Below are 25934 nucleotides of genomic sequence, written 5' to 3'. Positions count from 1 at the left end.
ACAAACATACCATTTGCCTCCTTCACTATCCTATTTACCTGCAACTCCATTTTCAAGAAACTATGAATCTGCACTTCAAGGTTTCTTGGTTCATTTCTCTTTTAACCTTAGATTTCTGTTATGGTGCACGATACTTCTGCCCTCAAATCTTTCTGCCTGTGTCAGAGCAATAATAGGGAAACCCCTGTGCATTTGCATTTAAAGGATCATCCTCTGCCACTTACATCACGCCCAGCAGGATGCCTCCACATCTTCTTCTCCCCTCCCTTATCAGCATTCTGCAAGGACCATTCCTTCTGCAACACTGTGTCTCTTCACCATCCTGCGGCACTGTGGCTCAGTGGTTAGCACTGCAGCCTCACAGCTGCAGAGACCCGGGTTCGATTCCAGCCTCGGGCGACTGTCCATGTGGAGTTTGCACATTCTCCCCGTGCCTGCGTGGGTTTCCTCTGGATGCTCCGGTTTCCTCTCACAGTCCAAAGATGTGCAGGCTAGCTGGATTGGCCATGCTAAATTGCCCGTAGTGTTCAGGGGTGTGTAGATTATAGGTAAACGGGTCTGGATGGGATGCTTCAAGGGGCGGTGTGGACTTGTTGGGCTGAATGGCCTGTTTCCACACTGTAGGTAATCTAATCTAATCTTATTGCAATCAACATCCACAATACTTTACCTCAGTATCTTACACAGTACCTCTAAACAGTGATGTGTTGTTTTGTATCAGTTGTCCTTGTTCTTCTAAGTGGTAGTAGTTGTGGGTTTGGGAGGTGCTGTCTTAGGAACCTGAGAGAATTTCTGCATGCGTCTAGTAGATTGTACATCAGAGGTGTAGGGGTGTGGAGCAAATTAAGTGGGTTGCTTTTTCCTGGGTAGTGTGGAGTTTCTTCAATGCTGTTAGAGTTACGCTCATCCAACTAAGTGGAGGGGGAGTATTCCATCACATCCCTGACTTGTGCTGTGTTGATGGTGGACAGGGTTTAGGAGTCAGCAGGTGAGTTACATCCTGAAGGATTCCTAGCCTGCAACCAGTTCTTGTCGCCACAGTATTTAGATAGCTAGATCAGTTCAGTTTCTGGTCATTGGTAAGCCTCAGGATGTTGATAGTGGGAGATACATTCAGTACATTAAAATATATAATCTAAATGTATGTAGAGATTTTTTTCTTAATTGAGTACATTAGACTGTAGAACATTGACAAACTTTTCAATGTAAGACTTAAAAAGGAAGTAAATTTTGCCTCTCAGAATTCAGATTTTTGTTAGGGAACTGGGATTAGGTTCTGTTTTGGTTCTTTCATGGCACAGTTGAAAACAGCTCAGCCCTGGACAGGTTCTGACCAGTAAGGCTGGCTTAAAAGCAAACACTTTTTTTTCCCTCTTTTATTGTTAATATTGACAGCTTAGACATTCAAACATTCACAAACTGAAAACTTCACCCTGACAAAGGCAAATCATCTCTTTGGTTGTTGCAAGGTGGTATGTTATTTTAAGAACAAAATAAAATCAATGGCTTGAATTCAATACATTTTTAGAACTTACTGTTCAGGTGGATAAATCTAATGACATAAAAGAAAATTACATGGGAATTTAATCATGTAATGTGCCATCCCTTGTGTGACGTTATTGGTGAGCCACGTTCTTGAGCCACTGCTTCAGTTACTTTCATAATGCCTTTGGGTAGAGAGTTTCATCACACTGAACCAGCAACAATAATGTTTCCAGGTCAGGGTGACGTATGACTTGGAGAGAAATTGCAGCTGGTGGATTTCCTAGTCCTCAATCCTTAATGGTGGTGGAGGTTACGATTAAGGATTTATCCCAGGATTTGATGTTAATGGGAGGGGGAGAAATATGCTGGGTTATGAGATGACAGATTGTGTTGGAATTCAGTTCTGCTGTTGCTGCAGGCCAGTAGTCTCTCCATGTACAGTTTTAGCTGCTTGATCTGTTCTGAATCTATCCTATACACTACATTTCAGAAGAGGGTGCAACAATGAGATTTTTGGACTGCAATCACTCAGGCCACCACTTGGGTAGATGCAACTGGTTTGTTTCAAGTGATGTTTGACATGGAGGAGTATTGATCCACCAGCTTGAGGGAGAGTGATAACTACTAATTAGGAGGTTTCCTTACCTGCATTTGACCTGATGCCTTGAAACATTGTGTCCCACATTCAGCACACACCCAGAAATGCTGTTGGAGATGGGTGGAATGTGGGCTGAAGAATGTGAATCTGACAGTAACTGCCATATTGTTGCTTGACTTGTCTGTTAGGTAGTTCTTGGCCTTTTCAGAACACAGTTAAGATTCAACCACATTGCTGTAGTTCTGGAGCCACTAAATGTACTTTTTTTTTGGTTAAGAGCAGCAGGTTCCAAAAGCATGTAAGTGATCCGGATGAGTTACTACTCTTCTAAGCTGTACATTAACAAAAATGGTTAGGCAGCCACTGATTGGATACAAACAAAAGTACACAGTAATGAAAACTTATTTAGAGTGAACTGAAACTTAAAATCAAAATAACATTGTTCAGGGTGATGATGCATCCCAACCCTTTTGATATCTCTCAGCCTCAGTTGTCCTTTATCATGCTGGTGAACGTTGCATGCCCCTTCTCAGTGGACACCTGACTATGGACATAATTTTGAAAGAAGGGTACATAGGCACATGATCTCCTCCTTGGCTCACTGCCTGGACCTGATAATGGCCCTCTGGCTGTCTGCCTGTCCATGGGCTGCCCAGAAAGCATAAGCATGGAGCTGAAGTGCAATCAAAAATTGAGGATCAGCCCCTTCAGAAAAACTGAGGTAGGGCTACACATGAAGACTTTAAACTTAACCATGAAAAACAGTTTTATCCTGGCACCAAACCACTACATGTGGCATGTCACTGGGTGTAATGAATAACTTATGATTGATTGGACCTGCTATGTGCAACTCTCTCCGCAGATCCCAAATGGAACATGGAAGGCCCCCATTATAGAAGGCTTTCCACTGGGAATCTCAGCTGTCAGAGGTAAAATGTTATGCCAAGGTGTATCTGAGTGGTGGGCAAATATGAATTGGAGAGTATTTTGTAACAGTCCATTTGCAAATGCCACCAGGCCATTTCTCTGAGACCACTCGGATTATGGGGTGCCACATCAGGGTCAATGTCGAGTTCTGGACAGAGAGAGGTCTTTTTGTCGGGAAGTCCACCTTGTTTTTGAATATAAATTCCTTCAGCCAACATGATAGAATTTAAATTGTTTTGAGATCATTAATCCAGACCGCATGATTGTTAATGCCATAACCAAACTGGAATATTCTTGTGTCTATAAATTTGCACTTAAAACAGATATACATTTTTGCTTAATAAGTTGTGTGTATGATTCACTCCTTTTTGTATTTTATGTCAAAACAAAAAAGTCATTAAATAGTTGGAATAATATTAAAATACTTTTTTTCTTTTTCAGGTATCCAGTTTAGTGATCCAGTGACAAACGCTTTTTGCCTGAGGAATTTGTTTCTGCTGCAAAATCTATTTAATATGATCCGAATGAAAAGTAGATATCTTTTCTGGCCTTTACGATCATAACAAGTTAACTTTTGTGATACAGTCATCACGTTTAAGTTAAAACTTGCATCATGTTGAGTTCTGCTACGTGGAACAAAGAGAAATCCAACGTGACACTTCGAGATGAACCTAAGTATTATTTGGTTGCTCAAGAGTGTAATGCGATTAATAAACATACACAAATGCCATTGAGAATAGTAAGAGGCAGCATATTAATGCTTCATGATCGTGGTCCTCAACTATCAAACATTCATAGTAACAAAAATAAGAGAGGGATTGTCACTGTGCAATGCTTAGAACAACCGTATAACACCATGTTTGTTGAAGAAAAAGATTTACAAGAAATTGAGGGGAGAGTGGCTGAATTGCTTTTAGCTGTTTCAACCTGTGAGGAGAGGCATGCTCTGTCCAAAAACAAGTCAAAACTGCAGAAAGCACTCCAAATTGATTATGATTCGAAAGTTAAAGTTCAACTGCGGGCCGGAGGAGAAAAACTGCCTGGTATTGTACGATTCAAGGGATCATTGTTGCAGAGCAAGTTTCTGTCTGAATTGTGTTTTGGAGTGGAATTATTGGTAAGTACATGTTATTTTCTGTTTCTTCTGTTTAATAAGGTAAATGATTTCAGAATGTAAAATGGAGTTGGATAAGAGTTAACAAGGTGTCAAACTGGATGAACGCAGCAGGCCGAGCAGGAAAGCTGATATTTCAGTTCTGGGCCCTTCTTCAGACCCTGTTTCCAACTGTTTCTGAGTTGGATAAGAGATGCGTCTTTCCCTTCTAATTTAGGTATTCAGTAATTAGAGACCACGATACTTAGATTGACTCGTGATCGGTATTTACAAGTCATCCTGCATACCTGCTCTGAAAAAAGCCAACGATTTTCTTAGTTTGTGGAGTCCAATGGAATGTGCTGAAGTCATTATTCTACATCCATTTGAAATAATCCTGAATGAAAGTAGAAATTAAAATCTTAGTCGACCACTCAAGTCTTTTCTTCAAATAAGTTGAAGCAGGTGTTTTGCTACTGTTGTCATTTGCGGGTTCTGCCTTCAAGGCGTCTTGTCGTTTTTAACTTATGGCTGTTCTGAAAATCTGTTTTTTTTCCTTTTTTTTTTAGTAGTTTTCTTCCCTTTTTAAGATGGGACGTTCAGGCAGCATGACATGGTGTGGTAGGCAAAGGACTTGTGCACTCAGCTGCTCTCCTTCGCCTGCGTGTGCTCACCCGTGTGCTCACTCGCACAAGTTCGTCCTGTCTGTCTCATGCACTGTCCGCCTCTCTCTCTCTCTCTCTCTCTCTCTCTCTCTCTCTCTCTCTCTCTCTCTTCTCTTCTCTCTTTCCATCCTCCTTCTTTGGCATGTGCTTGCCTACTGTCTGGCACTTGTGTACTGTCTTTGTCTTACACTCATCATCCATCTGTTTCTCGAACACTCTCTCTCTCATAGGCCTTTGAAAACTCTCTTTGCCTACTGTCTGACACTCATGCTCTCTGTCTGCCACTCATCCTCCGTCTCTCTCTTCTGTGCTCATCTTCTCTCGTGCGCTTGACACCTCACTCTCTCTGGTATGCTTGAAATCTCTCTTTTGCCTGCGCTTGCCTTCTCCCACACGTAAGTGCGCCTGCCTGCTCTTTCATGTGTTTGCCTTCTCTCAGGCGCTTGCTACCCCTCTTGCACAATTTTGCACATGCACACCCTTCCTGTCTGTCTGATGTGGGTGCTCACTTACCCTCACCCTCTCTCACATCCTGTCTTGTTGTTAACCCTCTCCCTTGTGCTGCCTGGCTGTCATGTAAACTCTTCTCTCTCTGTCTCTCACATTATCTCATCCTGTCTCTCACGCATGGTCATCCTGTCTGCCATATGCACGCTCACTCTTTGTGATGCGTTGAGCTCAGTCTGTCATGTTGTGTTCACTTTCTTTCGTGTGCATGCTCGTTTTCTCTCTTGCGTGCTCATCCCATCTCCCCTGTGTGCACTCGCCCTCTACCTCTCATGCATTTGCTCACCCTATATCTCGCAGGCAACTATGCAACCTTTGGCACAGGCGCTCACCACTTTCTCTGCCCTGTGCCCCCTCTCTGTCTCTGTATCTTTCCCCCTCTCTTCTCCCCCCCCCCCCCAAACTCACTGTCAGTTTGTGACCCTCTCTTGCTGTCTGTCTCACCATCTTTATTTCTCTCACCCTCTCTCTGTCTTTTGTTGCGGAAAAAATTAGGGGTGAAATTATGTAAGGTGATGTGTCATGATGGTTATACTCCTATTTTAATGCACATACTAACGTTACAGGAAATTGGAGTTGCTATGACCAGTTGACGTGGGAAAAATCTTCACATGATAATTTGAAGTTTTTTTTAATCTTTCTTTTAGTGAAGCATTAGACCTATGTAGTCTTCATGTGATGTAAGTTCTTATTTGTGAACTGAAAATAACCATGACAACATTGACTCTGCTATGGACCAGACTGAACCCTCAAATATATTCAGAAGATAGTCTAGATCCTAACGCTTTTTATCTTAAAGGCAAGTGTAAAGTGTTGCTTTCTGGCTGAAAATCAATTGGTTGAACTACCGATTTAAATCAAAACACGCTTCATTCATTATAGTTAAAATACAACAAAATAAAGAAGAAATTGGAATAATTAAGTTTTCCAGTAGGATTAACAGAATAATAGACGATTTGACTACTAAACAGTGTTCCAATATAGTAACATCACAATAAAAGCACCTTTGGTAAAGGCAAATTTAGTAAAGTAGATTGTCTCACAGGCAATTCTCCAGTCTAGGAGGACAAAACATCAAGAGTAAACAGAGTGAGAGAGAAAGAAAAGCAACTTCCAAATCCAGCTTCAATATCCTAGCAACTGCTACAGAAAAAGAAGTATAAAATCCTGGCTCTACCGGTGACAAAGTTGAAAGGAAATGGGGCATAAATAATCTTAGGAAAACGGAAGGTGGTGGTCAAAATTCCAGGCCCATATCCGGTCTAAACTAAAAGCGGAAGATACTGGAAATAGAAAGCAGATTGGTCAGTGTCTGTTGTCTGAGTCACATGAAATATTGACTGTCAGACATTTTCCTGATATTATTGCCACAGATTCTGTTGTGGGTTCAGAAAGACTGTAGGCTATTTAAGTGTCATGGAACTTGCATTGTATAATCATCTTTGTTCTGTGATGGAAAATGTCTGCTGTCAGGAACTTGTCCAGTTTCATTTGTGAATGTTTTCCGTGAATATGCCCTTGCCGGTTACTATCTCTATAGGGCAATAACACTTGGAGAAACAAACAAAGAAATCTAATATGCTTCTTTGCTTGAGGAAAGTATGTTGTCTCTGTTGGTGCTCCTTACCTATCCAAACTAAATCCTTTTTGTACATGAGCCGAATGTAATCCTTTCATTATTCTAAATATTGTGGTTGGCTGTACTTGTTTTAGAGTTTTTAAAAAAGGCACATTTTAATTTCTGTTCTGGGAATTATGGATTTTTAAACTGGATGTCAATGGTCTTTCACTATATACCTCTTCCAAGATTTCTACATTATTTACAAATAAGTGGATCAAAACTGACCACTTTACTTAAAGGAAGTGGCTGCAAAAATAATGGAGACATTATAATCTTTCAAAATTCCCTCAATTCTAGAAAGGATTGATTTTTAAAAATCACAAAAGTAACATCTTCAGGAGAGAAGGAAAATGATAAGGTAGTTAGCCTAACTTCTGCCTTTGTGAAAATGTTGGAATTGATCCTGGCCATCATCTGGTCTCAGTTTTGGGAGACGTGATGTCCTTGTGATATTATTGCTGTTAATCCAGAGATCCAGGTAATGTTCTGAGCACTCGGGTTTGATTGCCACCGTGGCAGGTACTTGAATTCAATAAAAGTCTGGATCTCCAGAGTCTCTCAACCACTGTCAATTGTCAGAAAAGTCTGCCTCATTCACTAAAACTTTTAGGGAAGGTAACTACCTTCCTTATTTGGTTTGGTCTCCGTGTGACTCCAGACCCACAACAATGTGATTGATACTTCGCTGCCCTCTGAGCAATTAGGATGGGCAATAAATGCTGGCCTGGCTGATGTTCACATCCTGTGAATTGTTTTAAAAGTACTAAGACCATTCAGATCTGTATTAGTAGAGAAATAGTGTTGGAGAAGTTGGTGGCATTGAAGGCTTGATAAATTGTCAAGGTCTGATAATCTGTATCCCAGAGCACTTAATGAAGTGGCCCTTGAAATGGTGGATGTATTGGTGGCCATCTTTCAAGATTCTTGAGACTCTGGAACAGTTCTTTTAGGTTAGAGGATAGCTAATGTAACCCTGCTGGTTTAAAAAAAGTATGATGGAGAGAAAACAGGGAATTATTGATCAGTGAGTCTGATGCCAGTGGTGGGGAAGATGCTTCAGTCCGTTATCAAGGATTTTATAGCAAAGCACATAGAAAATAGTGGTAGACTGAGACAGTCAGTATGGATTATAAAAAGGGAAGTTGCACCTAACAAACTTATTGGAATTCTTCATGGATTTAACTAGTTGAGTTGATCAAGGGGCGCTGGTGGATATGGTTTATTTGGACTTTCAGAAAGCTATTGACAAAAGTCCTACATATGTGAATAGTATGTAAAATTAATGTGCATGGGATTTGGGGTGGAGTATTGAGATGGATAGAAAATAGATTTGCAGACAGTAAACAGAAGGAATAAATGGGCTTTTTCTGCATGGCAGGCAGTGACTTGTGGAATACAGGTGCAAGGACCCCAGATATAAACAATATATGTTAATGATTTAGATGCCGGAACTAAATGTAATATCTGAATTTGCAGATGAGACAAAGCTGAGTGGAAGGATGCATTGTGAGGACGGTGTAGGGATGTTGCAGTGTAATTTGGACGCTGAGGGAATGCGCAAATGAATGGCAGATGTAGCATTATTTAAATGACTGAGTTTATCCACTTTGGTTGCAAAAATAGGAAGGCAGATTATTATAATTTTGAATGGCTGTAAATCATAAGACAGGCTTGTTCAACAATTCACGAATATCCTTGTGTAGCAGTTGCTGAAAGTCAGCATGTAGATGTAGGAGACCATAAAGAAGGCAAATAGTCTGCTGGTGTTCATAGCAAAAGGATTTGAGTACAGGGACAAAAAAATGTCTTGCTGCAAGTATACAGGTCATTGGTGAAGCCACAACTGTATATTGTGTGCAGTTTTGGTCTCCCTACCCGAGGAAAGGATGCTCTTGCTGTAGGGAGTGCAGTGAAGGTTTACCAGATTCAATAGGCTAAAATTTGGCAAATGGAATAAAACGTACAAAATAGGTTGTCCACTTTTGTAGGAAGAGCAGAATAATATGTAAGCAGAAAGACTGGAATGCTGCTGCCCAGAGCTATGAGTGTTCCTGTATCTTTCTGACAAAGTGAAGTATACAGCAAGCAATGGTCCTCTCTTATTGCAAGAGAAATGAAATATAAAGGAAGGGAAACCTTGCTACTGTAGATGACTTTCATGAGATTGCACCTAGAGTATGGTGTGTGAGTGTATCTGCTTGACAAGAGACAAACTTGCATTGGAAATAATTCAGACAGAGTTCACTAGCTGATTCCTGAGATGAAGAGGTTGGATTATGAGGAAAGATTGAGTAGGTTGGGTGTACTCATTAGAAAATGGAAGAAATGATGCTGCTGAGACACATTAGACTCTGAGGGGTTTGATAGGATAGATGCTGAGAAGATGACGACAACACCCTCCCTTCCCATGGAATCTAGAACTAGGGGATAGTTTACAAAGAATACAAAGGAATCACTTCTCTCAAAGCTTTGTTAGTCTTCAGAATTCTCTGTTCCAGAGAGTTATTACATATATTCAGCAGTAAATTACGCAGTGGTTTTGATCTACAAAGGTCTCAAGCAGTATATGGGTGGGGTTGAGGCCTCAAATAGGTACCCTTTTTTTTGGAAAGGTGCAGCAAGCTGGATGGGCTAAATACTTCTGCGATAATGGGAACTGCAGATGCTGGAGATTCCAAGATAATAAAATGATGAAGGGTCTAGGCCCGAAACGTCAGCTTTTGTGCTCCTGAGATGCTGCTTGGCCTGCTGTGTTCATCCAGCCTCACATTTTATTAACCTAAATACTTCTGCTCCTGTTTTGAATGATCTTACATTTTCCACGAGACCTAACCAAAGCCTTACAGAATGAAGGCAAAATTCTTTTCTTTTTGTTCTGTATTTAATTATCCTGGTAATTAACTGCTTTTATAATACCGTGGCCTGTCTTTCTCTTGCTTAAGAGCTATGAGGTCACCGTTGAAGGAGACGGGATAGGCCATTTATGACTGAAATAAGAAGAAATTTCTCCAAACAGAGTGGTGAACTGTGGAATTCTCTGCGACGGAAAGCAATTGAGGCCAAAACTTTAAATGTTATTAAGAAGGAGTTAGGTATTGTTATTATGGCTAAAGGGATCAAAAGGTATTGGGGTGCCAAGCAGGAACAGTACTGCTGGCTGAGCAGTTTCGAAGGGCTGAACAGCCTACTCCTGTTCTTCTTTTTTCTTTTATTTTTATACTTCAATGCTTGACATTGGGACTACCTAAAATAGTACATTTATGTACTGATATTTAATATTGTTTGCCAGAAGCAGGCCCATTTCTCCCAATGCATCTGTCTGTTATCATGACTTCTGTTTTGTGTGGGTTGTTGTTTAAGTTACACCTACTTTACTCTGCTGCATTGTTAGCACCACTTATTTTTTTTCTCAATCATGAATCATTTGGTTTTAGTGAGTTCAGTTTTCCTGTTTATGTTTGTATGGTGTCAGAAAAAATTCTATAAATTAAGTTCTTCTAACTATTCCAGGTGCTTTAATTGTGTTATTTTAATCACTGTTTCTGTGATGTACTGTTTTAGGGTCATCTGTCATCACATTTTTTTGAAACATCAAGATAAAATCGTTAAAGAACAGATCTTGATTTCCATCAGAGATAATGGGAACTGCGGATGCTGGAGAAACCAAAATAACAAAGTGTGGAGCTGGATGAACACAGCAGGCCAAGCAGCATCTTAGCACAAAAGCTGACGTTTTGGGCCTAGACCCTTCATCAGAAAAGGGGGATGGGGAGAGGATTCTGAAATAAATAGGGAGAGAGGGGGAGGCGGATTGAAGATGGATAGAGGAGAAAATAGGTGGAGGGGAGGGGATAGGTCAGTCTGGGGAGGATGGACAGGTTAAGGGGTCGGGATGAGGTTAGCAGGTAGGAAATGGAGGTGCGGCTTGAGGTGGGAGGAGGGGATAGGTGAGAGCAAGAACAGGTTAGGCAGGCGGGGATGAGTTGGGCTGGTTTTGGGACGCAGTAGGGGGAGGGGAGATTTTGAAGCTGGTGAAATCCGCATTGATACCACTGGGTTGTAGGGTTCCCAAGCGGAATTGAGTTGCTGTTCCTGCAACCAATGGGTGGCATCGTTATGGCACTGCAGGAGGCCCAGGATGGACATGCAATCTGGGGAATGGGATTGCACGGCACCTACACTCGGTTCGCAGTAAACAACTGCATGTCCCAGTCATCCCCCTTTTTCTGATGAAGGGTCTAGGCATGAAATGTCAGCTTTTGTACTCCTAGGATCTTGATTTCCAATGTGTTTTGCCCTAGGAAGTAAAGGATTAATAAATCAGATGATGACCTTAAATCCCCTAGAATCTAGAAATAGTTCTGTAGTATTTAAAATGAGTTTCTTTAGACTTTCCCTTACAATATTGATGTATGGTATCCTGTCAGTGTTACATTGTTCTTTTCTCCATGTTTGTCTTGATTTGTTATGGTGCCATAGCACACTGTGTGGGCTTGTCAGTACTTAGACCATAAGACCATAAGACATAGGAGTGGAAGTAAGGCCATTTGGCCCATCAAGTCCACTCCGCCATTTAAATCATGGCTGATGGACATTTCAACACCACTTCCCTGCACTCTTCCTGCCAGTTTAGGCCTGTTTTCATCTTGATTTGTATTCTGATCCTCTGTTACTGCAACATATCTTGTTTGTTTTTACTGAAGCGAGCTAATGGTTCCAACAGCTAATTTTTTTAAGCACAATACACAATCTCTTTTCTGATGAGCAGAGTGCATGTGTGTATGCTTATTACTCTGATTACTTTAGAACATAGAACATTACAGCACAGTACAGGCCCTTCGGCCCTGCTCCCAGTGTCATCACTTCACATTCCCCTCACGTTAATTTGTAATTTCTGAATGAAGTTTCCTGGAGTGACTTTGAAATTTAGAACTTTATATTTGCTTACTTTCTTAAACTTTACCATACATTTTAAACCCTTATCCAAGTCATTTAGACCTATATATTTGAACTTTTTGCATATGTAGGATCACACTTCAAAGGTTCACATTGAAAGGTGTTGCCAGGGCAAATTAGTAGGATTATTCAAAATATTCTGTGGTCTAAATGCAAAGTTTTTAATTTCGCTGACTAACTGCGTGAATGGATAAGAAATAAGTAGGAAAAATCTATTAAAATTCTTAGATCTTTTCTTTTAAGTGATCTGAATGTCCTGTGTTCAGAAATCTGTATTGTCTAGTAATTAGGTATGTAATGGTAGGATGCCGGAGTTATCAGAACTGGATATTGTCTGTCTTGTGCGTTTCTCTTGCATGAACTGAAACATTTGGTATACTTTCTTTCCATTTGGAGAATTCAGCAATAAACCTGTCAAAACAAAAATGAGTACCTTGGGTATTAAAGGGAATGCACTGTATGTCCTACAATGAATGGGAACTGCCCTGAGAAGAGACAGTTGACCTTCTTGCATCAGAAGTGGGAAAAAAACTGTGACATTCCTGAGTTAGTTCATTTGGCTTTAAAACTCATCATCACTGCTTGGAACTTGTCGATTTATTTTTTAGCTCTGTGGGCAGTCACTTGGGTTTGGAATGCAGAATTATTTTCTCTCACAATGTAGTGTTGACTCAAACAACTGTTTTTCCACTATGTTTTAATTGTTGGCCATTGAATGCCATTGTACATCCTGTTACAGCAGGATTATTATAGTTTGTTTATGGATAAGTTTCCTCAGTATAATAGCTTTGTTTCTCCAGTTATTTGCTTCTAGAGTCTATTTGTTAATGTCTCTTTTTTTAACAGGAAGAAGGCAGGAATCAAGGCTACACAGACGGCTCGTACAAAGGAAAGCAACTCTTTCACTGTGATGATGATTGTGGAGTTTTTGTTCCTTTCGACAAACTGGAACTTGTTGAAGAGGAAGAGGACACTGAACTCGAATCTGGCAATGATGAAATGTTTTTGTATAGTGGCAAATCTGCCATAGAAATTAACTCGAGGGTGTCTACCATTATTGAGAATGAAGTTGTGTATGGAACAGTCGTATTCTGCGGCCTGTTGTCAGGAAAAGAAGACTATGGCTATTTTCTAGGTGTTGATATGGTGAGTGTTTATGATTTTGTGTCAGCTGTGGAATATGTTTTGCTGCTATATTTACAACCAGTTGTAGTGTGTTCCTGTGGGTGAGCTTAAACTAATATTTTTGCCTTTTAGGAACTATTGAGCCTAATTTTGTAGAATCCCTTTAGTGTGCAAACAGGTCCTTTTGGCCCAGCAAGTCCACACTGAACCTCGGAGCATCCCACCCAGACCCAGCCCCCTATAACCCACCTAATCCACACCTCCCTGAACACTACAGGCAACTTAGCATGGTCAATCCACTTAACTTGCTCATCTTTGTACTGTGGGAGGAAACCAGAGCACCCGGAGGATGGTGCAGATAACTGCACAACTTTGTCAATTTAACATTTTGTTCATGGGTGTCACTGAGGTCAGCATATTCTCCATTCCCAATTACTGTTGAACTGAGTAGCTTGATAGGCCATGTAGAGGGCAGCTCAGAGTCATCTGTATTGCCATCAGAATCTGTAGAAGGGCCACTGGACCTGAATGTCAACCCTAATTTCTCCCACTAGATGCTGCCAGACCTGCTGAATTTTACTGGCAGTGTCTGCCTGTTTTTATTTTTTTGCTTTGTGTGCTCACCCCCACCCATTCACCTGCCTATGTCCCCAGTTCATTACTGCATGAATGAGGCTACTGGTCCAACTTTGATGTTAGTGCCATTGTTGAGCTAAGATTCATATTACTCACTGCTTTATGCAAAAGTATTCAAAAATCAATAGATGTTTGCCAAGGCAACAATTTATTTAAAACACAATCTTTTCCTGCCCTGGTCTTTGAAAGCTGCTCATGGGGGTCAGCTTTGTGGTTACACTTCTGCCATCTGTGGTCACTGAAGTCTCTTCCTTAAAATACCAGTTTAGGTGGGAAGATAAATCTGAAGGAATGTTCTAAACTAAAGGGGAACTATGACGGATAAAGCAGAATGCAATAAAGCATCATATTGTATTGTTCTATGGATGGGATGCATTGTGCATTCTTCCTTTTTTTTCCCCTTTGGTTTTTCTTTAAAAATTTTACTGCTACTGATTTCAGTTGGGAAAACATCCTGCATTTCTGACTTTAAACTACTTGGTCATGCTGACTGTCATAGTAACATGCAAATATACTGTTAGAGACAGATAGTAGGAACCTCCGATGCTGGAGAATCTGAGATAACAAGGTGTAGAGCTGGATGAACACAGCAGGCCAAGCAGCGTCAGAGGAGCAGGAAAGCTGACGTTTCGGGTCTAGGCCCTTCTTCGGTCTGTCATAGGTTCTGTCCCTTTCTCCAGTGCTCAGCAGGTATTAGCAAATATTATTACAAATGGCTTCACTGTCCCCTTCATAACGAAAATAGTTGGGAATAGAAGAACAGAAAAATCAGGAGCAAGCTATTCTTGCTCCTTGCTCCCGATTGCTGACTAGTGATCTTCTGTTAGAAGTTTTGGATACGTAGACCTTCAGGCACCAATAGAATCATTCTGAAGCATTCTGCTGTTCAGCTTGAAGAACTTGACTGTGTGTTCCTAGTGAGCTCATACATAAACACTTGGATGAGGGCTAGAAGATGTTGAAAGCAATGACTTGTATCTTGAAATAAACCATTGGGAGTGAAGATAATAAAGTGTGAAGCTGGATGAACACAGCAGGCCAAGCAGCATCTCAGGAGAACAAAAGCTGACGTTTCGGGCCTGGACCCTTCTTCAGAGAGGGGGATGGGGTGAGGGTTCAGGAATAAATAGGGAGAGAGGGGGAGGCGGACCGAAGATGGAGAGGAGAGGAGAGTATAGGTGGGGAGGTAGGGAGGGGATAGGTCAGTCCAGGGAAGACTGACAGGTCAAGGAGGTGGGATGAGGTTAGTAGGTAGGAAATGGAGGTGCGGCCTGGGGTGGGAGGAAGGGATGGGTGAGACGAAGAACAGGTTAGGGAGGCAGAGACAGGCTGGGCTGGTTTTGGGATGCAGTGGGGGGAGGGGAGATTTTGAAGCTGGTGAAGTCCACATTGATACCATTGGGCTGCAGGGTTCCTTTTTTTTTGTCCATGGGGAGTGAAGTCTCGTTTGACAACTCTGTTCGTGCTTCTGCAGCAAAGACATACAATATTCCTTTTCCGGAGGGAAAACCTTTGAGGTAAGCATTTATGTTAAAGTTCTCCTTTAATAAATATTTCTTCTCATTTTGATTCTCTTGACAGATGGATGTCAACTTCAAATAAGCTTTCAATTTACCTTGCTTTGCCCATTAGTATAGCACCAATGCAGAGCTTGGAGAAAGATTTGCATTCCATCTATGCTTCTTTCCCATTGGAACAACATCTAGACCCTTTTTATTGTATCTTTCCCATGGTATAGGCATAATTGGAGATCGTTAAGGGAATCGTGGGTGTAAACCTAAGCCCTTTTTACCTTGCGGAAAGAAAACAAATCATTGCCATCAGTTTTCATGCTCCTTTTGATACAACTTTATTTGTATTTAACACTTAAACTAAGATATTTTTGAAGTGTTAAGATGTTTAGTGTAACCCTTCAAATAAGAGATAATGGGAACTGCAGATGCTGGAGAATCCGAGATAACAAAGTGTAGAGCTGGATGAACACAGCAGGCCAATCAGCATCATAGGAGCACAAAAGCTGACATTTCAGGCCGAGACCCTTCATCAGAAATGGGGGAGGGGGGGAGGGGGGAGGATGACCGAAGATGGATAGCGGAGAAGATAAGTGGAGAGTAGACAGACAAGTTAGAGAGGCTGGGATGGAGCCAGTAAAGGTGAGTGTAGGTGGGGAGGTAGGGAGGGGATAGGTCAGTTCGGGGAGGAGGGGCGGGATGAAGTTAGTAAGAAGGAAATGGGGGTGCAGCTTGAGGTGGGAGGAGGGGATAGATGAGAGGAAGAACTGGTTAGGGAGGCGGGGACAAGCTGGGCTGGTTTTGGGATGCAGTAGGGGGAGGGGAGTTTTTGAAGCTTGTGAAATCCACATTGATATCTTTTGGGCTGCAGGCTTCATTCACTTCACCACGAGGAGCTTGAACAGTTCATCCACTTCAGCAACACCTTCCACCCCAACCTCAAGTTCACCTGGACTATTTCTAACACCCCCTCACCTTCCTGGACCCCTCTGTCTCCATCTCAGACAACCACCTAGAAACCAATATCCATTTCAAGCCCATCGACTCCCACAGCTACCTAGAATATGCCTCTTCCCACCCACCTTCCAGTAAAACTGCCATCCCCTATTCCCAATTCCTTTGCCTCTGCTGCATCTGCTCCCTGGATGAGGCATTCCATTCCCGTACACCTCCGATGTCGTCCTCATTTTTGAAGGACCACAACTTTGTCCTCAACCGTGTCTCCCGCATTTCCCACAACTCATCCCTCACTCCCTGTCCCTGCAATAACCACCAAAAGAGAATCCCCCTCATCCTCAGATACCACCCCACTAACCTCCGGATCCAACGCATCATTCTCCGACACTTCCGCCATCTGCAATCCGACCCCACCACCAAAGATGTTTTTTCCCTTGCTTGCCTTATGGAGAGACCACACTGTCCGTGACTCCCTTGTCTGCTCCACGCTCCCCTCCAGCCCCACCCCACCCCACCCGGCACTTTCCCCTGCAAACACAGGAAGTGCTCCATCTGCCCCCCCTACCTCCTCCCTCACCCCCATCCCAAGCCCCAAGAAGACTTTACACATCAAGCAGATATTCACCTGCATGTCTGTCAATGTGGTATACTGCATCCGCTGTACCTGTTATGGCCTCCTCTATACTGGGGAAACCAAGCAGAGGCTTGGGGACCGCTTTGCAAAACACCTATGCTCTGTTTGCAATAAACAACTGCTCCTCCCAGTAGCGAACCATTTCAACTCCCCCCTCCCATTCCTTAGATGACATGTCCATCTTGGGCCTCCTGCAGTGCCACAACAATGCCACCTGATGGTGGCAGGAACAGCAGCTCATATTCCACTTGGGAACTCTGCAGCCCAATGGTATCAATGTGGGTTTCACAAGCTTCAAAAACTCCCCTCCCCCTACTGCATCCCAAAATCAGCCCAGCTCATCCCCACCTCCCTAACCTGTTCTTCCTCTCACCTTTCCCCTCCTCCCACCTCAAGCTGCACCCCCATTTCCTTCCTACAAACCTTATCCTGCCCCTTTGACCTGACCTATCCCCTTCCTACCTCCCCACCTCCCCACCTACACTCTCTCCTCTACTGGCTCCATGCACGCCTCTTTTAACTAGTCTGTCTCCTCTGTACCTATCTTCTCCTCTCTACATCTTCGATCAGCCTACCCCTGTCTCCCTATTTATTTCAGAACCCTCTCTCCCTCCCCCCATTTCTGATGAAGGGCCTAGGCCTGAAACGTCAGCTTTTGTGCCTTTAAATAAGATACTAGGTTTACTGGTCTTTTGACTAATATTTTGATAACTTTGAGAAATCATAAATTTGAGCATTAGATTTACTAACTGTCTACTTGCAGATAAATAAAAGTTTTAATTGCAGGTTCATCCATCCAGAAGGATTGTTATGACTGCCCATTCTGCATTCTGACATCTCTTTGCTTAAATGAATCCATAGATTTGCCTTCACTATTATACATTCTCAGATGTTTCCTTTTTAAACTGAAAAGCACAAGACTCTCCAGCACTTCTTAACAAGTCTGTCATCACAAATAAACCTTGTGACTCTGACTCTGTACTGCTGTCAGCGCTTGGATGGTTTCCGAGTGTCCCTAGTTAGGTGCAAATTCAGGATGCAGTCTGACTAGTGCACAATACTGTAAAGCTTGACAATGGCCTCCTATGTCATGTATTATATAGTTTTAGCAGCGCAGTTTGATATCTTACTTGTTTTGCTACAATGGATTGGTAGACTTGTTTATTAGCAAATCTCCCAGGATGCTTAGGTTTTTTGTTTTGACTCCTTCCTTATGTTATTTCAGTACCATTCTCAACCCATGTCACTCAATTTTCCATTCAGAGATAGTAAGAACTGCAAATGCTATGGTCAGAAAAAAGTGTGAAGCTGGAGCAACACAGTAGGGCAGGAGCATCAGAGGAGCAGGAAAGTTGATGTTTCAGTTCGGGACCTTTTCTTCAGAAATGCGGAGGGGGAGCATGTAGTTGAGAGTATTTTTGATCACCAGAGGGGATATTGCAGTCCTTAAAATAGGAGGACGTCTGGGATGTGCAGGAGATGTCCTTGAAATAGGAGGACCGTAACTTACCTGCGGTGATTGAAAATGCCCTCAACCACAATTTTTCTGTTTCCTGCACCTCTTGACCTCCCATTTTTTACCCCCTTAAACAAAAATAAAGACAGAATCCTCCTTTATCCTCACGTATAATCCTACCAATTTCCACATCCAACGTGTAAGTCTCCGCCACTTTAGTCACCTACATTCTGACCCCACAACCAAAAATATATTTCCCTCCCCACCCCTATTTGCCTTTTTGTAGGGACTGTTCTCTCCTCAACTCCCTTGCCTGTTCTACACTTTTCCCACTAACCCCATCACCCCCAGCACCTTTCCCTGCAACCACAAGTGGTGCTATACCTGCTCCTACATCTCCCCTCTTTGCCTCCATTCAAGGCACAAAACAAACCTTCTGGATTAGACAGAGGTTCACCTGCACATCTGTCAACTTGGTCTACTGCATTCGCTGCTCCTGATGTGGCTGCATCTACATCTTGAGACAACGGAGGTTTGGAGCTGTTTTGTAGAGCATCTGCACTCTTTCCACAATAAATGACAACACCTTCGGGTTGTGAACCATTTTAACTTCCCCTCCCATTCCCTGGGTGACTTGTCCATGCTGGGCCGCGTCCAGTGTCATAACGACACCACCCGCAAACTGGAGGAACAGCACCCCATATTCTGCCTCAGAAGCCAATGGCCTAGATGTGGAGTTTACCAGTTTCAAAACCTCCTTATCCCATGATCGACCCTCTCATCCCCGCTTTCTTGACCTGACACGACTTGTCCATTTTCTCTTCCATCTATCCACCCCTCCCACCTCACTGACCAATCCCCAGCACTGCCTACCTGTACTCGCCTGTCACCATTCCACCTACCTTCCCCAGCCCCATCCATCCCCCCTCTCTTTATTTTTGTGCTCCCTTCTCCCTCCGCATTTCTGATGAAGGGTTCTGAATCAAAACGTCCATTTTCCATCCAGTTCATTTTATATTGACATTAAATTTATTTGCCAGTATTTTGTCTATTTAAATACTTTGTTCAACTTATTCTCCAACTTCTGAGCCATCCCATTCCAATTCCATGTCTTTTCCAGTTTGCTTTTGTCAACATTTTTCACTACTTTGCATTGAGTTGCTGAATTTGATCTGGTGCGATTGAAACAGCGCTGAATCCAATACTGAGCCCTGAGTCGGTCAATCAGCAACTTTTTCCCTTGGTACAACTCTGCCACTTCTCCCCACTTCATTTGTATGCAGCCTTGAATGTTGGTGAGGGAGTGAGAAAGGAGGGGAATGCATTATTGCAGTAAAAGTTTGAGAGAATTAAAAGATGAACTGAGAATATAGTCTAGGGTGGCACGATAGCTCAGTGGTTCACACTGCTGCTTCACGACACGAGGGACCCAGGCTCAATTCCAGCCTTTGGTGGCTGTGCAGACTCCACACAGATATTCTTCCTGTGTTTGAATGGGTTTCTTCCCACAGTCCAAAGATGTGTGGGTTAAGTGGATTGGCTAAATTGCCCATAGTGTGGAAGGATGTGCAGGCTAGGGGGATTAGCCATGGGAAATGTAGGGTTGTAGGGATAGGATAAGATAGTAGCAGGGGGAGGATGTCTGTGAGGGATGCTTTTTGGAGGGTCGATGTGGACTCAATGGGTAGAATGACCTGCTTGCACACTGTAGGGTTTCTACAATTTTACAGTTCCAACAACATCAGGGAAGCTTGGCACCATCCAGGAAAGATCAGCTTTCTTGTTTGGCGCCACATCCATCATCTTAAACATTTATTCTCTCCACCAAAAATTCACAATATTAGCAATGTGTACGATTTGGAACTGGTGCTACAGAAAGTTGCCAAATTGCTTTCATCAGCACCTTCAAACCTGGAAACTCTAACACCAAGAAGAACCAGTATACCAGATGCATGGGAACATCATTGGCTGCAAGTTCACCTGCAAGCCAACCTGAAGGAAGAGTGAGGCTATGAAAGCTTGTGTTTTCAAATAAACCCATTGGACTATAATCTGGCGTTGTGTGATTTATTTATTTTATTTTATTTTTTGTTTTTGACCTTTCTCCACCCAGTCCAACATCAGCATGTCCATATCATTGGAAATATATTGCCATTCCTTCATTGTTGCTGTTTGGAATGGACAATAAAAGCCGATCTATCTGGCAATGTCCACATTCGCTGAACAAATATCAAAATAACAATAGAATCAAATCAGAGAGAAGACAAATCCCCCAAAAGTACGGGTGAACGAGGAGGGAGAAAAAGACACTAAAAGCGATAGTCATAAAATAACTGCATGTCTATGTAATATTTATTAATCATTAAAGAAATGCGTACTTCTGCATTGCTTTTAACCCTTGAACATTGGAAGAGTGCTGCTTAATATAATATTAAAATATTAGACTGTAATGGAGAGACAAACAGAACTCATGTTTCAAGTTCTGAAGAAGAGTCCTATTGGACTCAAAGTTAGTGCTATTTCTTCCCTCTCAGATGCTGTCAAACCTCATTTCTGTAGCCTTTCTAACATCCACAGCATTTTCCTTTTATTAAAATATTACTATTTCTGTTTTCAGGATAATGTTTCAGGTGATTGGGATGGCACATGGGAAGGAAAAATGTTGTACAATACTTCACATGGAAAGATCTCTCTTCTCTGGATAGAAGATGTAAAGCGAGGTATATGCCTTTGCACATTTAATTGTCCACTGATCTTGCACTTAAACTTCTCGACTTAGTTAATATTCTAACTGTGTTGTGTTAATTTCACTTATATTATGATCCAAGATGGCATTACTGGACAGTTGCTGTAAATCAGTGACTGAAATAGAAACTTCTGGAACAGCTCAGCAGGTCTGGCAGCATCTGTGGGGAGAAATGAAAATTAACGTTTCAGTAGACCCAAAGCGTTAACTCTGATTTCTCCCCACAAATGCTGCTAAACCTGTTGAGCTTTCCCAGCAATTTCTGTTTATATTACTGGACAAATCTGATCCCAGACTGAGATTGTGCTTGATAGATCATACTTTGATGTTTTGGTTTCATCAAGATCGTCTTTGTTGGAAGCAAAAACATGCAATGTCGTAGATTTGCGTTTAATGGTAAAATGTAAGTATTATGTAAAGAAAATTGAAGATACCTTGGTTTATTCTACTCTATTTCCAAATAACACCCTTTTAAAAATATTGAAACAATAGAAGTACAATCCCATTATTCGCAACAACATGCCATTACCGTTCTCCACACCTGAGAGAAATCCCTTTTTGTATCCCACAAAGGGTTTGAAGTAATTGTGGCTTCAGCTCCAAGCCATGATAATCTGATGACTCATCCTTGATTTGTCGTATAAATGAGCATGAACTGTACCAACTTCAAACAACAACACATTCATGATTTTAACTGAGCATTTCTGGTCTGGAACTTCTACACTACCTCAGCGTAAGATTAGTTTATTTTGAACAATTCTAAACCATTTTCTCTCTCTCTTCTTCCCCCCCCCCCCCCTCACAAGCAACCATCTTATATGTCCAATTACACCTACAGCTCAGAACCCTGCAGAACTGCCCAGGCTGAAACTAAAAGGACTTTTTTTTTGTCAAGCTGAGTGTTTCCTGTAAGCAACCCCCCAAAAGATTCCCAAATCTTTTATCTGAAAGCTTAATATATTAAACTGTAATTTATTTACTTGTAAACTCTTCTGATGTAAACAAATTCCTATTAGCCTCCAACACTCTCCCTCGGATGTATTTTTAGGAGATATCACTGTGGCTACAAAAATATTTATGACTTAATTATTCAACTTCTTTAGACCCACGCACCACCCAAGGTGCTTATTCAAATTCAAAAATCCAAACTCAAACATAAATGATATTTCTTATGTATATCACAATGTAGAGCCTTTACACTGCTTGGAAACTGGTGGGAACCTCATATTGCTTCTGAGATCTGCTGCCATTATGATAGGGTGGCAGGGAGTTAAAAGCAAGGGCAGGAGAATGGCTTTCATTGGCCTTGTCATGTCCAATGCCAGCATTTCCAATTTTGGCACAGAATATTTCAACAGTGGACTTTCCCCACGAGGCTGCAGGCTTTCCTGGACTGTCTCCCTGTATGATGGGTTCTCTGCTTGCTGTTGGTAGTATACCAGCAGCAAGACCCTTAAGTAACTGTGGACCTCGTTGACCTTTAGGCAGATAGTTCACTTTCTTCCTTTCTTGCCGAGTCTGATTGGGGAAGAGAAAGCAGCACTGTTTTTGCTCTTGCCATCCCTTCTCAGAACTTGCTTCTGGTGGGGAAGGCAGTGCATGAGACTTCTAAACTCTGCACAGTGTCCCTTTGCATTCATTTGGCTCTCACGGTGAGTTACAGTAGCTTACAGATTTCATTGTTTAAGATTACTGTTGCTGCTCTATTGGTGTGTGTTGTTTTATTCTTTGTGATGTCACAGAGCCTTTTAACCCTGTAAGTATGATTGAAAGCCAATCTGTTCAACAGAAGGTACCAATATTGCAAGGCAGTGGCACCAACATGTATGTACTGTAATGTTTTTGCTAAACTATTTCCCAAAGAGAAAGATGGAATAAAACAGTTGTCTTAAATTAAATCTTAAAAAGAAATTAAAATCTAATTAGCATGTTAATCTTCATCTTGTAAGTAATTATTTCACTGGGAAATTAAGATTAAGGTGTGATATCAGTAAGTTGTTTAGGACTGTTAAAGAAAATGGACAAGTAAAAACCATTTCTTCTGGTCAGAGTTCAGAACAAGGAAGCATTCTAAACTAGGCCATTCAGCAGTGATGTCAGCAAGTACTTCACACCTGGGGTCTAATATATGACTGTGTGGCATGACGTAAACATATGCTTTGCCTCTTGTGTTCATTGAACTATTACTATGGAAAACAGACTTTCGATATCGCGAGTGAATTGTATTATCTACAGAACTCCACATGGCAAATTTATTGGTAATATCGAATATCCTGAATCCACTAGGTATGTACATTCGCCAGAATTTCTTCATTGTCGCAAGTAACTACCACCTCTTAAATTAAGGAAAACTCATTAACTTTATAAGTATTAAAAACCATTTCATTCCAAAGTTTATTAGAAAGCATCCAGTCAGAAATAAATGCGTTTCTCAAAATCATTTGATTTAAATTATTAAGTTTCAATCAGGTGACAACTATTAAATAAACCAAATCACTGATTTGTCAATTTACTGCAATTTCCCTTCATTCCCAAGATCAGTATACAAAGTTTAAAAATAGCACAAGACAGAGTAGGTGGGAGGAGTGCTGAGTGGGAGGAATGTCAAAATCGAACCATTATTGGTCATGTAATTGTCAACAATCCTGTTTTGTCATCAGCTTGTTGCTAGTATCGTGTCTGGTTTGGGTTTGGGGGCAAGTTACGTTGTATAGTAGAAAATGATTGTGGTGCTTTATTGGAAGTTATGAAGAGAGGACCAGCTTTACTGTTTTGGGATTGTTGTAATTGTATGCATGAGAGAGTTCTGTTTCTTGGTATTGACAGCTCCTCAAAATTACATTACACAAAATGAATTATTTTACAAAATACCTGCAGGTGAGTCCCACCTAATTAAAGAAGTTTTGTGTTTCAGTAGGAAATTTCACTTGAATCATGGTGCAAAGATAAATTTTGTGGTTCTATTATAGACATGATTTGCAATGATTTTCTTCAGTTCGAAACATGTTTGAAGGCATTGTAACATTTAGTTTCGATTGGCAACCAGATAGAAAATAACTAAGTTTGTTGTCATCTAAGTGTCATGCAAGGTCTTCCAAACAAAACAGCAATGGTTGACCTCATTCTGGAATTCTATCATTGTGATAGCATGATTGCCTGGGGCCTCCTGCAACTCATCGACACTCCAAATGAGCAGGTGTTAACAAGAATGGTTCCAGTCCCAACTACGGTTGGATTTGAAAAAGCAAAGCTCGTGGTGGTTTCCTATTGTTTTTTGTGTGTTTGAAGCGAACACAAAGTCTTTCCTGTCTTGCGTCAGATAGCTGTGGTCTTCTGAGGTCATGCTTTCTCCATCTTCGCTGCTGCAGAATTCACTGGGTACATTTTTGGCCATCACTCAAAGTCTAAGTGCATAAACCTGACTAACTATTACCAGCTGGGCCATTTGGACCTGGGAGTTGCAAGAGTGCAGTCAATCCTACCTGCCGTCTGGTGGGAGGTCACTCAAATACCCCTGTTACCAATGGGATGCAAATATCTAATATATGACCCTTTTCTCCTCCTGGTTTTTTTTTTAATGTAGCTCGAAATTTCAGGCAAAATTTTGAGCTTACTGGAATGTGTTGCAATGACCAATGTTTCTTAATGACCTAGCAGAAGCTGTATCTGAGTGTGCTACCCTGTGAGGAGAGCAAGCTTAGATTTTGTCATCACTTGGGAATATTGCTGACAGCAATATCGTGTTCTGGGGTGGGCAGCAGTGCAGATATGAGAGCTGATATTGTTGATTAAAAAAACAAACCTGTGTTGAAGATGCTTATTATGTTAATTGGATCCTGTGCAAATATTGCAGACACCTCAGAAACACGGCCGCTGAAACAAAACTTTGCATCAAAAGGTATTAATGAGAAAATCTCTTCAAATGTGAGCGGCAGATCAAAGAGCAAAGGTAAGGCTTTTTTTTGTTATATGATGACACTTCATACATCCAACAGCCTCATGTGAAACCAACATTGATGTACTCTAAGTCATTTATTTAAAACATCACTTCTGTGTAGGGTACTGAAAACGCTGATACAATATGACTAACTTCTGGAATAGAACCTTGTGTATCTGAAATGGTCCCAACCAAATACAAAAGAGACTTGCTTCAGGAGCAAGCATTTTAGTTTTTTTTTGTCTCTTTTCTTTAGGCCACAGCCATGGGCTCTAGTTGCTGTATTCCAGTTCTGATATACGTAGCTCTGTACAACCAGTGGATCAAATGAGCCGTTGGTCTGTGCTGTCTTGACAATCTAATCTCAATTAGATTGAAGTCCAATCAAAATTCATCTTGGAATCTTATTACCATATTATCTTGAGAATTTGATTCATGAAACAGATGCTGCAATGCGTACCCTTGTGGTCTTTATGGATGAACTTATTGCATGCATGGCATTTTTTGTCATAATAATTTTGTGATTCTGTATAAAATTTGTATGAAACTGACAGGCATGCCAAGAATTTTGTTTTTAAAGATCCTGTTAAATTTCATATGTTGTATGCATGACTTTGTTTAAAGAAGCATCTGAGTTTGTGTCATTTCAAAAAAATCTAGAAATATTTTGGCTTCTGGATTATAGAAAGTCATACTGAATCAGCACCCCAAAATGGGTAATATTTGTTTTCTGATACAGTCATTTATCAGTATTTGATTGTAACTATATAAGCTTTTGTCTTGATATCAACATATTCCACACAAGTGCAAGACAGTTACTGTCTCTAACAAGAGAATCTAACCATTGCTCCTTGACATTCATGGAAATAGACTTCTGTGATGATATTCAAACACCCTGGGGGTTAAACTGACCTGAAACTGAACTGGACTAGCCCTACAAATATTGTGGCTGTGAGCAAGTGGGAGGCTACCTGCAGCAAGTGACTCACTTCCTGACTCTGTGAAGCCTGTTCACCATCTATGAGGCCCACATTAGGTGCATGATGGAGTGCTCCTCACTTGCTTAGATGAGTGCAGCTC

General features: G+C 41.4%; 1 protein-coding gene across 1 annotated transcript in view; it reads left to right on the top strand.

The window, feature by feature from the left end:
- Positions 1-25934, top strand: part of cylda (cylindromatosis (turban tumor syndrome), a) — an 87178-nt gene that overhangs the window by 1955 nt on the left and 59289 nt on the right. Inside the window, exons 2-5 of the mRNA XM_048546716.2 lie at positions 3452-4127; positions 12699-12998; positions 20789-20891; positions 24771-24866. Coding sequence (XP_048402673.1) covers positions 3624-4127; positions 12699-12998; positions 20789-20891; positions 24771-24866 — 1003 coding nt within the window. The 5' untranslated portion in view covers positions 3452-3623. The remainder of the gene's footprint in view (positions 1-3451; positions 4128-12698; positions 12999-20788; positions 20892-24770; positions 24867-25934) is intronic.

The sequence above is a fragment of the Stegostoma tigrinum genome, chromosome 16 (genome assembly GCF_030684315.1).
Source record: "Stegostoma tigrinum isolate sSteTig4 chromosome 16, sSteTig4.hap1, whole genome shotgun sequence".
NCBI classification, from domain to species: Eukaryota; Metazoa; Chordata; class Chondrichthyes; order Orectolobiformes; family Stegostomatidae; genus Stegostoma; species Stegostoma tigrinum.
Note: the sequence above shows the minus strand (reverse complement) of the source record. Positions and strands in the feature narration are given on the sequence as shown.